The 12,244-nt window shown below is 56.2% G+C and overlaps 1 protein-coding gene across 1 annotated transcript in view; it reads left to right on the top strand.

The window, feature by feature from the left end:
* Nucleotides 1-808, top strand: part of LOC144721196 (alpha-aminoadipic semialdehyde synthase, mitochondrial-like) — a 49,477-nt gene extending 48,669 nt beyond the window's left edge. Inside the window, exon 14 of the mRNA XM_078598602.1 lies at nt 145-808. Coding sequence (XP_078454728.1) covers nt 145-260 — 116 coding nt within the window. The 3' untranslated portion in view covers nt 261-808. The remainder of the gene's footprint in view (nt 1-144) is intronic.
* The last annotated feature ends 11,436 nt before the right edge of the window (nt 809-12,244 follow it).

Genomic DNA, 12,244 nt, shown 5'->3' with positions numbered 1-12,244 from the left:
CTAAAAAATACGAATGGTTTTATTGCGGTGTACGCTCTACAGTGCCTCGCAGCATTGCGTAGTAGTCTAATGGCATTGAGTGCGTGCGACGTCGCGATGCGGCTGCTGCTGCGGTGTTTTGATGTCCTCTGTGGGGCTGTGCAGGGGAGATCTGTGAGAAGGGCATGGTAATGCCTCTTCACTCGCACATCTACCGGCCGCTGCTGGAGAAGATCTGCGTGGAGGGCATCACCTACACCGAGAAGACCACCATCCAGTAGCCATGGGCCTCGCAGCTGAGCAAGTGCCGCTCGTTTGCGTCTAATTTTGCACATTCACGTTATTTTGCTCGCTAACTTAATCATAATAACGGCCTTTTTCGGTTAGATCGCATAAATATAAATATGTCGTTGACCCACCACCACCCCCCGACAGCCAATTAGTAAGGTTCGTCACATACATGAAACATTCAATTTAGTTACTATTTCAGTACACCAGTTGTGTGTTGGAGAGTAAACCCACAGTAACTAAAAAACCTTAACAATGAATATTGGTCGCGAAAGACTGCATGTTAAACTCTCTCACGTAATATCACAGTCTACACAACAGTCTTCGATAACCTGTGTCATTGTATGAAAATCTGTATTTGAGATTGCGTAAATTGTTCTTTACATGATTAAAATTAGCGGCGGATTACTTTTCGCATATTTAGAAGTTGAACCATCGATGCCCACTGCCATTTCTATCAAATGGTGCTGATGGTGTTCAACATCATTTACACGTTACTGTTCTGAAATGAGAAAATGTGTAATAAAAGACTCGGACGCTTCTCTCTGTCCTGTGTCCTTTATTTGGGTTCGATCTCTTTCCCTCACGGTACTCCCCTATATACTCTCCACCCTGCAGCCCCAGGCTGCTGTCGCTCCCGTAGCCCACACTCTGCAGCCCCAGGCCGCTGTCGCGCCGTGCAGACCCCTGCTGCCGACTCCTCCCTTGCAGACCCGCTGCTCTCTGCAGCCTCCTCGCTGCTCCTCCTGCCCCGGGGCCGGTCACCGTTGGCCGACGGTGCCGATCCTCCTGGCTTGGGTGTGTGGCGACCTCGCCCCTCTCTCTCACCCTTCACCCTGCGTGGCCTCTCTCTTCTCCTAGTCCCCGATCACTCCCGACTGCTTCCGGTTACCCCCCTTATAGACCCTTACCCTCTCCCCCACGTGACGTAACTCCTCCCCCCATGACGTCACTTCCGGAAGGTCGTTTTCGCCCGCATTACACCACCCTCCCCCGTAGAGAAAATCCAGCCGACCTCGGCTGAACACAACTCCAATACGCAATGCGAGCGAACACGACCGAATACGTGAAGAACACAGAACACACGATAATATACGGAAGAACAAGAACACAACACAATAATTAACGAAATGTGAGGGATTTCGAGCGGGTGCGGGTCGCCGGGCCGTCCCGGACAGTCGGTGGCCCTCCCGCCGAGCGAGAACGTGGCAGGGTTTTAAGAGCGACAGGCTGAAGTTCGCCTGTCGCTATTGGAGGCCTGGCAACGTCCCGGTCCCCTGTTTTTGAAGGCGCAGCACCAGAGGCGTCCCGCAATCATGTCCGCGGCAGGGTAGGAAGGGCTGCGGGCCTCAAAGGTTCCGTAGCCGTGGCAGGCGCACCCTGAGCTGGGTCCGCTTTCCCCTGTCGCGTCACGGCCGGCTCGTCTGTGAAAGGCACGACAGGCGCTCTAGCAAAGTCAGCAGGCACATGCAAGGGCGAGTCGGCAGAAACAGACCCCGGCAAGGCAACCTCAGGAGATGACGCATCCGGTCGAGGGGCCACGTATGGTTTCAACCGAGATGTATGGACGAACCAACGCCGAGAACCAAACCGAACACGCGCCGACTGTGGGTTGGGAACCTCGATGAGGCGAACCGGCCCTTGCCATGGCTTATGTAATTTAGGAGAGGTACCTGGCCGCACCTGTGGACAATGGAGCCAGGCCAGGTCCCCCGTTTTCCAAGGGCATTCCCCTTTTGAACGTCGCGCACACCGCTCGTTCCGAGCCTGGGCTTTGGCCGTAGCCATGCGAGCCTCCACCCGCGCTTCAGTGACTCGGCGAACGGTGTCCTGAATGTAATCAGGAAGAGGCTTGACAGGTCCCCTCGCCTCGGTTCCCAACTGTTCATTAATCGGCGGTACGTTTTCACGACCGTACATTAGAAAAAACGGCGAATATCCTGTAGCCGCATGCGGCGTCATCCGGTACGCTGAAAGCACCCCAGGAATATGCAAATCCCAATCCGATTGTTTTTCACTAACCGTATGGCACAACATGGCGGACAGGGTCCGATTAAGCCGTTCCACCATACCATCCGTTTGTGGGTGGTAGGGAGATGTCCGTATTTTTTTTTGTACCCAGCGCCGCACACACTTCCCCCAACAATTTGGAGGAAAAATTTCGGCCTTGGTCTGTAAGGAGCCTCTCCGGCGCCCCTTTGTCCATAACATACCCAAAAAGAAAGGCGTCCGTGATAGACGCCGCTGACTGGTCAGGCAAAGGCCAGGCCACCGGCCAGCGGGAGAGGTACTCCACCCCTACCAGCAAATATTTATTTCCCCTAGCGGATGGCAGAAAGGGTCCCAAAATATCTAACGCCACCAACTCATTAACTCGAGATACCTGGATGGATTGTATCGGCGGTACATATGGATGTTTAGGCGGCTTACGGCGGGCACAATCGGGACACGCGCGAACGTGCCCGACGACATCCGTCGTCATGCCGTGCCAATAGTAGTCTCGCTGCAGCGTCAATAGCGTCTTCTGCACCCCCAGATGTAAAAGCGTGTCACAATGCAGAGTCCTAATCAATTCGTACCGCAATGATGCCGGCACAACCAGACGCCAGCGTTCCTGCATCCCTTCCCTCCACATCAGCAAGCCATCACGGAGAGCGGTTTCCGGCACGCCGCCCGCACCGAGTCGCCCACTCCCCTTGACAGGCCGCTTACGTAACGTTACCAAGGAATCATCCAACATCTGTTCCCGAATCCACACAGACCTCGGGAGATGTAGAATGCCATCAGCCGGTCCCCCATCAGCCGGCCCCGGCTCAAGTGGAGCTTCCGGCACCTCGACTGCCAGCGCGACAGGCGGAGGGGGGTGCTGAATCGGGCCACACCTGTGCGTCCCCGACGCACATGCGCAAGGGGATCGCTGCGGCAGCCTGGAAAGTGCGTCCGCATTAGCGTGACGCACTCCCTTCCGATGGTGAATTTGGAAGGAAAATTATTGCAGCGTGTCCAACCATCGCGCCAGCTGGCCGGATGGTTGGTCCATTTTAAGAGCATACTGCAAGGCCGCATGATCCGTGCGAACAATAAACGAACGACCGTACAGATACGGTCTAAATTGGCGGAGAAAAAAAACAATAGCCAAAAGTTCCCTGCGAGTGACACAGTAGCGGGTTTCAGCGGGAGACAAAACCCGGCTACCATATGCGACCACGCGTTCTACACCATCTTTGGACTGAGATAACACCGCCCCAATACCCGTGTCACTCGCGTCCATGTCCAGAATGAAGGGATGCGCAAAATCCGGATAATCCAACGTCGGTGCCGTAGCCAATAGATCGCGTAGGCCTCGAAACGCCGCCTCCTCCGGGGGTCCCCAAGCGAACTTGTGTCCTTTACCCGTCAGGAGATGCAAAGGCCTCGCGATCGTAGCAAAATTTGGAACAAACCTCCGATAGTATGAGGCGAACCCCAAAAACCGACGCACATCCCCCACCGTGGCAGGGGTTGGCCAGTCACGGACGCACGCAGTTTTGTCCGGATCCGTGGCCACCCCGTCCGCACTGACGATGTGGCCCAAATAACGCACAGAGTGTTGCAGCAGGTGACATTTCTTGGGCTTAAATTTCAAATTAGCAGAACGCATCCTGGTGAACACTGCTTCCAACCGCGATAAATGCTCATCAAATGTGCGGCTGAAAACGATAATATCATCCAAATATATAAGACATGTCTCCCACTGCAACCCCGTTAACACCAACTCCATCAACCTCTGAAAAGTGGCAGGGGCCACATTCAGCCCCATCGGAAGACAGTTAAATTGAAATAACCCCTGCGGCGTACGGAAAGCAGTCTTTTCCCGCGAGGACTCGTCGAGGGGAAGCTGCCAGAAGCCCGAAGAGAGATCTAGCGTTGAAAAGAACTTCACCCCCAACAAGGCTCGAGAGAGTCGTCCATATGCGGCAGGGGATACGCATCCGCCACCGACACTTTATTTAATTTACGAAAGTCTACACAAAATCGCAATTTGCCATCTTTCTTCTTGACCAAAACAACAGGTGCGCCCCATGGGCTGTTAGATGGAGATATTATGTCCGCAGCCAACATGTCATCCACTGCCCCTCGAACATGCTCTCGCTCAGCCGGACTCATCCGATGCGAGTTCAACCGAATAGGGGCAGCGTCCCCTGTGTCAATATGATGGTAAAGCAAGGAGGTGCGTCCTAAGTCCAAATCATCGGAACTAAACACATCAGAATAACTCGATAACAATTTACGAATCACACAAGGCTGTTCCCCAGAAAGAGCTGAATTCTCCCCACACAATTCAGCAATCCAGCGGTCATCCACAGCTCCGGGCCCCGAAACACCAACAACCGCCCGGCCGGACAGATCATCATGAGCTGTAAACGCAGTAGTGGCATGTGCCACCACGGTACCCGCCGGCACACACACGCTTTCGGCACTCGCGTTAAGCACCTGCAAGAACGGCTGCTGGTCTGGCCTAACAATAGTTTGTGCCCCAACGAGCGCCGATCCACCCGTGATGGTGGCGGACGGTGACAACAAAACCCCAATCGCTCCTTGACGACCAGGTACAGGCTTCCGATAACGCAAAGGAATGAGAATCTGTGAGCCAGGTGGAATATCCACAGACACTTCGGACAACGCCTGTACCTGGGCGACAGGAGCAGGTCGCCCCCAGGGCGACGGCAAAAAGGCAATTTTACGGCCTTCCGGTAATTGAATGCAGTTCTCATTAATTCTAATTAAAATGGGCATTTTGGCCAGAAAATCGGTCCCTAATAAACAAGGTACCGCAAGAGACCTCGAAATTAACACAATACCCGAGGCCGACACTCCCCCGATAGCAATTGTAGCATACACCTGGCCCGCAATGCCCATGCTACCCCCGTTCGCGGCGACGCAGGAAGCGTAAGCCGGACTCACGGCCCCTGGTGGGATGTTCAAGAGATGGAATATTACATCCGAAATAATGGTCGCGGACGCCCCGGAATCAACCAAAATCCGTACGTCCACCCCTTGTATCGACCCAGGTACGGTGGACGAACCGGTAGCGGCCGCGACGACCCGCCGAGCCAACTTACGCCACTGCGTTACCGAACGATAAGGCACAGTCAATGGTCTCCCGTTATTAAAAACACCCGGATCGCATGACGACGGTGATGAGTGAGGTGTCAAGCCTTGCCGGGTGTCTGGTGCGCACCGACTTGCCTGTGCTGGCGAATCCTTCCTTGGAGCGGCCGCTGTCGAGGCCTCCTGCTGGGGCGGACCCGGGACGCGGGCCCAGCAGTCCTTGGCATAATGGCCCTTACGCCCGCAGCGAAAGCAGTCGATGTTATTGCGCCTTGCTGCGGGCGCCCCGTCCTGACGCGGCCGTGTCGGCAGCGCAGCCCGCGGCTCCGGCCACGGAGCAGCGGCAGCCGACAGCTCCTGCGGGCTCCTGTCGTCCGGCACATAAACCGCATTCTTGGGGTCCCAACCCACGGCTCCCCCTTCGACGATGGGCCCACCCGTCCACGCCGTGACCTGCTTCCACCGGCGCAGGTTGAACTGGGCGTCCAGACACTTAGCCGCAGCCCGGGATGTGAGCTTCTCGTGACCGCACACCGGCATGGGAATGCTGAGATCCCGGGACAACTCCAACATCTTCCCCAGGATGAGAGGTTCCAACAGGTCAGGCTCCATCTCCGGGTATGCGGCCATTGCCAGCTCCAGTACCGCGCCCCTATACGCCACCGGAGACTCCTCGGGTGCGCGTTGTCGTTGCGCAAACCGGCGATGAGCGTCATCCGGCGGCTCGTAAGCGTCAGCCATTTCGTCGAACACACCACGCAATGTTTTCTTCTTTGCGGCTTTTATAGAGCGAAAGAATCTAACGGACTCATCATCAAGGAGAGTCGGAAGAACCTCTAATGCCTCGGCGTCAGTCCACCCCGCCGAGCGCACCGCTGCCAAAAATCTGCAGGCGAACGCACTCCAATCACCCCCGATGGAGAATTCCTTGACAGTCGTTAGGTGACGACTGCGACGCCTTGGCGCGTTCCCTCCAGCCGCTGACTCTTCTGGTGGCATGTTCAACATGGCGTCGCAGCGTGGTGTCGACAAGATGGCGGCCTTCTGTCGCGGAGGGCCCAAAATGGCGGCTTCCCGCCTTTCGTCGTGCGCCACGCCCAAGATGGCGTCTTCATGCCGCGTGGCTAATGGCGTCGACATTGAAGACAACCGGGGCTCCTGCGGACCACCAACATCGCCTTCCGACGCCATCCTCGGCGTAACAAGCGCACACAACTGTGCAAGCACGTTCTTGAGAGTCTCAAGTTGCTCCGCCATCTGACTCCATCTCAATTCCGCGTCCTTTGGTGCAGACTGGTCCGCCGACGTGGCGACATCTTGGACCCCTGGACCCGCACTCGTCCCAGCACGGATCTCCTCCTCTGCCAGAGTCGGATCCACCGCAGGAGGAAGGTCATCGTCGTCGGAAGATGAAGCCGATGCCGGAGACGGAATATTCTTTTTTCTCAATTGTTTAGCCATACCGTTACACTTTGACACCAGTGTAATAAAAGACTCGGACGCTTCTCTCTGTCCTGCGTCCTTTATTTGGGTTCGATCTCTTTCCCTCACGGTACTCCCCTATATACTCTCCACCCTGCAGCCCCAGGCTGCTGTCGCTCCCGTAGCCCACACTCTGCAGCCCCAGGCCGCTGTCGCGCCGTGCAGACCCCTGCTGCCGACTCCTCCCTTGCAGACCCGCTGCTCTCTGCAGCCTCCTCGCTGCTCCTCTTGCCCCCGGGCCGGTCACCGTTGGCCGACGGTGCCGATCCTCCTGGCTTGGGTGTGTGGCGACCTCGCCCCTCTCTCTCACCCTTCGCCCTGCGTGGCCTCTCTCTTCTCCTAGTCCCCGATCACTCCCGACTGCTTCCGGTTACCCCCCTTATAGACCCTTACCCTCTCCCCCACGTGACGTAACTCCTCCCCCCATGACGTCACTTCCGGAAGGTCGTTTTCGCCCGCATTACAAATGTATGCATTCATTTTGTTATCTTCATGTTGCACACTCTAAATGAAGGACGTGGGCAGGTGCTCCAAATCGAGGGCAAGCCATTTATTGTGGTTAATCTGTAATCTTGTGAAGAACAGCACCGTCATGCAACAGCACGTGTGTCACAAACAGCATTTCTCCGGAGTCGCTATTAACCATGTCACTGGTGTCCAAGTCCGGTTAATCATTAACAGTTTTCTTTTAAACCCAATTCCTAAGCTGTATGTCTATCTATACCATCCACTTATATCGGTATCTTACACCCATTATATGTACTGTATGTGTACAGTATGCATACTGTATATCACAATTGTACAGCTTACTACTTTACATGTGTTCTATTCTCAATAGCATTGCAAGTAGTCATAATCTGGGTACATGGGCATGACTTCGAACCATTGTGGCTTGACCTGGTGGTAATACCACTCTGTTTTCCTGTCTTGACTGCCCCACCATCACTGTCCCGGTTTCCAGAAGACAACAGGTGGATGAGGACGTTTGTGTCTCCTGGAGTGATGGAGAAAGCCTCACCCACAACCCCCACTATAATGGGGTCTGCAATTGTCTCTCCTCCTTCCACCAGCCCATTGATGACCTCTTCGATGACATTAAAACCAATAATGGGATCTTCTGCAACCCTGGGGTCACTGGATACCAGCATTGGAATGATAAAGCACTGACTGGTCCCCATATTACTGTTCAATCTGATTGCCACCTCTATTCAGCCTGTGAATGGTATTTCTGTTTGGTTAACTGCCATTCCAGTAATTGTGTAATAAAAGACTCCGTCAGGCACTGCTGGTCTCCGCTTGTCTTTAATTCAGGTTTTTCTCCGCACCCCACTGGTCTCCTCCACGGACCAGCGTCGTCTCGCGCGCGCCCCGCGCATGCTCCATCTCGCGTGCCACGCACGCTCCTCCGTTAGCTCCTCCACTCGTCCTCACACCCCGCTGGTCCTGACAAGGGACCAGCGTCTCCTCTCATGTGCCACGCACGCTCCTCTCGCGTGCCCCGCACGCTCCTCTCGCGTGCCCCGCACGCTCCTCTCGCGTGCCCCGCACGCTCCTCCGTCAGCTCCATCTCGCGCGCGCCCCGCACGCACTCTCCCGTTAGTCGCTCCGCTCCTCCCCGCTCCGCACACCGCTGGCCGACGGTGTGCCGAAGCCCCATCAGCCACGTGGCTGATGGCGCGGCGGCCACCCAACGTGGTCCCGCTTTTTCACTCCATCAACTGGCCCCGATCTCTTCCGGGCTCCCCTCTATATCGTCTCTCCCACGTGACCCTGACTCCTCCCCTTCCGGATCGTCAGATCTGGCCTTCCCATACTGCCCTGCTGGCTCCACCTCCATTCACCTCGCTTCCCATTGGAGCCGAGGTGAACGGCGGCCCCTCCCACACGCCCCCCATACCGGGCCGTGTGATTGGGCCAGAGCCCAGCAGCAACCCCATTTACGCTCGCATTACATGACCCCCCCCCCCTGATGAAAAATCCAGCCGTCCCGGCTGCAATAGGATAAAATAATGCGAGCGACGGCATCACAATCAGGAATCACCCCAGACACAACGGAGAGTACAACGACAAACACAATTAACGAAAGGGAAGGGATCAGGATCCGGTACAGAACACCGGCCCGTCCTCCGTGCAACAAGCAAGAAAGAATTAAGGAATGGAAAGCAATGCACAACAACGATAACTGACATGCAAGAACGGCCGACGCGCATAAACCAGGAATGCGGTGTCTTAGAGCGTGTCCGTGTTGCTGGTCCATCCGCCTGGCTCAAGTCCAACTTCAGAGAGCAACTGGTAGAGTAGGAGTGACGAACAGGCGCTCCACTCCCCCTTCAAGTCCACATCCGGTTAGCACAACCGGTGACACCCCATGTGGCAGGCGCCAAAGATTTGTGACGAGAAGGAGAACCCAACCCCCTGAGGCACAGCACAACGAAACGCACATCCGCATGTCGTACACGACAGCCACCCGGCCCCAGGGTAGTGGAGATGATCGAAATCCGCCCCGCGTAAGGAGAACCCCAATAAATACCCAAAAATCGATGCGATGGATGCCCCAGTATTTACATTTTAACTAAAAAATATTATTTACACGTGACAACAAAAATTTTCCTGCTCTTGCCCATCAGCAGTCCTCCCTTGAGGACCAGCACAGACATCTCACATACACAGCATCTACCCACTGTCACTCGCAACACAGCCCCCGGTCGCACACCCTCGCGTGGAGAGAGCCACGCTCCCCAGCGGCAACATTTAACTTGCCTTCGCCCGCACCATGGTCGTCCAACCACAGCAACGTCCACTGGCCATACACTCGGCCAGTGCAATTTCGGGGACGAGACAATGGCACATCGCAACGACTCAGCCACGCTCCATCCCGTACTATCCCATCACCAATGGACACACCCTAGCACCTTATAGTCTGACGCTTTACAGACAAGGGAAGGTTCATCCCTTGGCAAGGCCAGACCCCATCGACCCCCTCACGGGGCAATGTTCCCTTATACATTTAATAACATCATAACCCAGAGCGGAACAAGTCCGCGGCCCGACCCGCAAGGGGAATCCCCGCCCCATGCTAGCCAGGTCTCCCCATTTGCTGCCACGTAACGGAACCTCTACTCCTGAATTCTGTGAGCCCCCGGCCCACTAGGTTCACAGTCTGCCACCGCACAACGGAACCCCGACTCCCCGAGCCATATGAGCACACGGCCCATTAGTTTGAGACATACCACGGAGTGTCTCGCCTCCGGGCTGTCAGGTCAGCCATCAGCCATAGGCCGATGTGACCACAACTCGTGCATCACCCACTCAACGATGGCAGGCGTATACTGGTGAAATATTTGCCCCCAGAATAGAACCCAGCCAGCATCTCTGTCCCAAAATGCTGGTGCAATGACACGCCCCCCCTTAGTCAGAAACGGGCCAGTATGCTCCTGTTACCCCGATGGGCGCCAACACGCCAGCATTGCGCACAACACGCAATGCACGCACACAAGTTAGAGCGCAACACGAGAGTCAAGGGATGATATCCATAACCGCATCCCCGCGGATCGACGTGTATACTTAAAATGGCGGCGGCACGCGTGAAGCCCCCCACCGAGGTTTTCCCCGCGTGCTCAAAATGGCGGCCCCCTGCGCCAAGCGCATCCCCGCGATTTCCCGCGCGCGCACAAAATGGCGGCCCCATGCGCCGAGCGCATCCCCGCGATTTCCCGCTCGCGCACAAAATGGCGGCCCCATGTGCCGAGCGCATCCCCGCGATTTCCCGCGCTAGCCAAAATGGCGGCCCAACGTGCGACCACTTCGGCAGTTTTTCCTGTGCGTGCACCCCAGCTGCCCCTCGCTGGGGGTGACAACACACATCCCCTGTCATGTTTTAACAAACCCCCAACGATACGACGCATAGCCGCAGCTCGCTGCGCACAGCAGTCGTATCGGGGGAATTTTTAACCCATAGTTGACCAAGACACATTGCTCATACACACCAACTCGCAATGCAACCCCTGGCCACATGCAATCAACAGAAAGAGCGACGCCACTTGGCGGAAATTTACGGCCCCATCCCTCAACACTCGCAATTTCCTATGAACACACATGCAATCTCGTGTGCATGAGCACCCATACAACCAAAATTTAGGATCCCCCACGAATTGACCAATTTCCGAACAGGTACGCACAACTAATAACATTCCCGAACCCAATGGTCAAAACAATGCACCGCACTCCGTATCCGTACAGAAAGACAGTCTATACAGTCCGTGCAGTCAGCATATCGCGATTACAAGCAGCAAAGTTCCACACAGGTCGTACATTATGCACAATCGCAAGCAGAGCTGCAGGCAGACAACACACCGTTAACCCTGTCGCACCGTGCAGCAAAAAAAATCATCAAAATAACCATGTCGCACACAGCAACCCACGGGATGGTAACAGCGCGGACACTCGACGCAACCGAATTCATAATTAACCTCGCCATCAAGATAACATCCCCATGCCGCAACGCATAACACTATTTGACACAGAGCAAACACAAGCAGACAGCCCGTCCATCCTCACACACACCCCGACCCGCGCTCCGCACGCTCGAGACATACAACAATCGCACCCCGGCACAAGCAAGATGGGTGAGGTGTGTGTTAGGGCCGGGTGCATATCGTCACGACTCGCCCGGGGCTGCAGCGAGCAGAGGACGGCAGGGTGGTGACTTGAGACGCCTCGCAGAACTCGGACGGTGAGCGCGGCGTCCTCCCGTGACTGCTCCGGTGTCTCGCACATGAGCCAGGACGGGGGTGCTCCCGCCCCGGCAGCAGCAGCGTCGGCGTCCTCTCCTTGCGGCTCTTTCCCACAAAACAGCTGCTCAGCAGCAGGATGCACACCACGCGGCGCCTCCGAGATGGCAGCGCATGGCCGCCTCTTCCCCGCGATGTTCAAGATGGCGGCGTCCTGCCACGTGGTCGCTGGAGGACGTGCGCCGGCGTCCGTCTCTCCGTCGTCGGAAGATGTAACAAGTGGGTTACGCTTTTTCAAGTTCTCGGCCATCTTCCTCGATGTTATTTTGCCTTGAAAAAGTCCACCTCTGACTCCAGTGTAATAAAAGACTCCGTCAGGCACTGCTGGTCTCCGCTTGTCTTTTATTCAGGTTCTACTCCGCACCCCACTGGTCTCCTCCACGGACCAGCGTCGTCTCGCGCGCGCCCCGCGCACGCTCCCTCTCGCGTGCCTCGCACGCTCCTCTCGCGTGCCACGCACGCTCCTCTCGCGTGCCACGCACGCTCCTCTCGCGTGCCACGCACGCTCCTCTCGCGTGCCCCGCACGCTCCTCTCGCGTGCCCCGCACGCTCCTCTCGCGTGCCCCGCACGCTCCTCTTGTGTGCCCCGCATGCTCCTCCGTCAGCTCCTTCTC

This window comes from Lampetra planeri, chromosome 11 (genome assembly GCF_965212315.1).
Source record: "Lampetra planeri chromosome 11, kcLamPlan1.2.h2, whole genome shotgun sequence".
NCBI classification, from domain to species: domain Eukaryota; kingdom Metazoa; phylum Chordata; class Hyperoartia; order Petromyzontiformes; family Petromyzontidae; genus Lampetra; species Lampetra planeri.
Note: the sequence above shows the minus strand (reverse complement) of the source record. Positions and strands in the feature narration are given on the sequence as shown.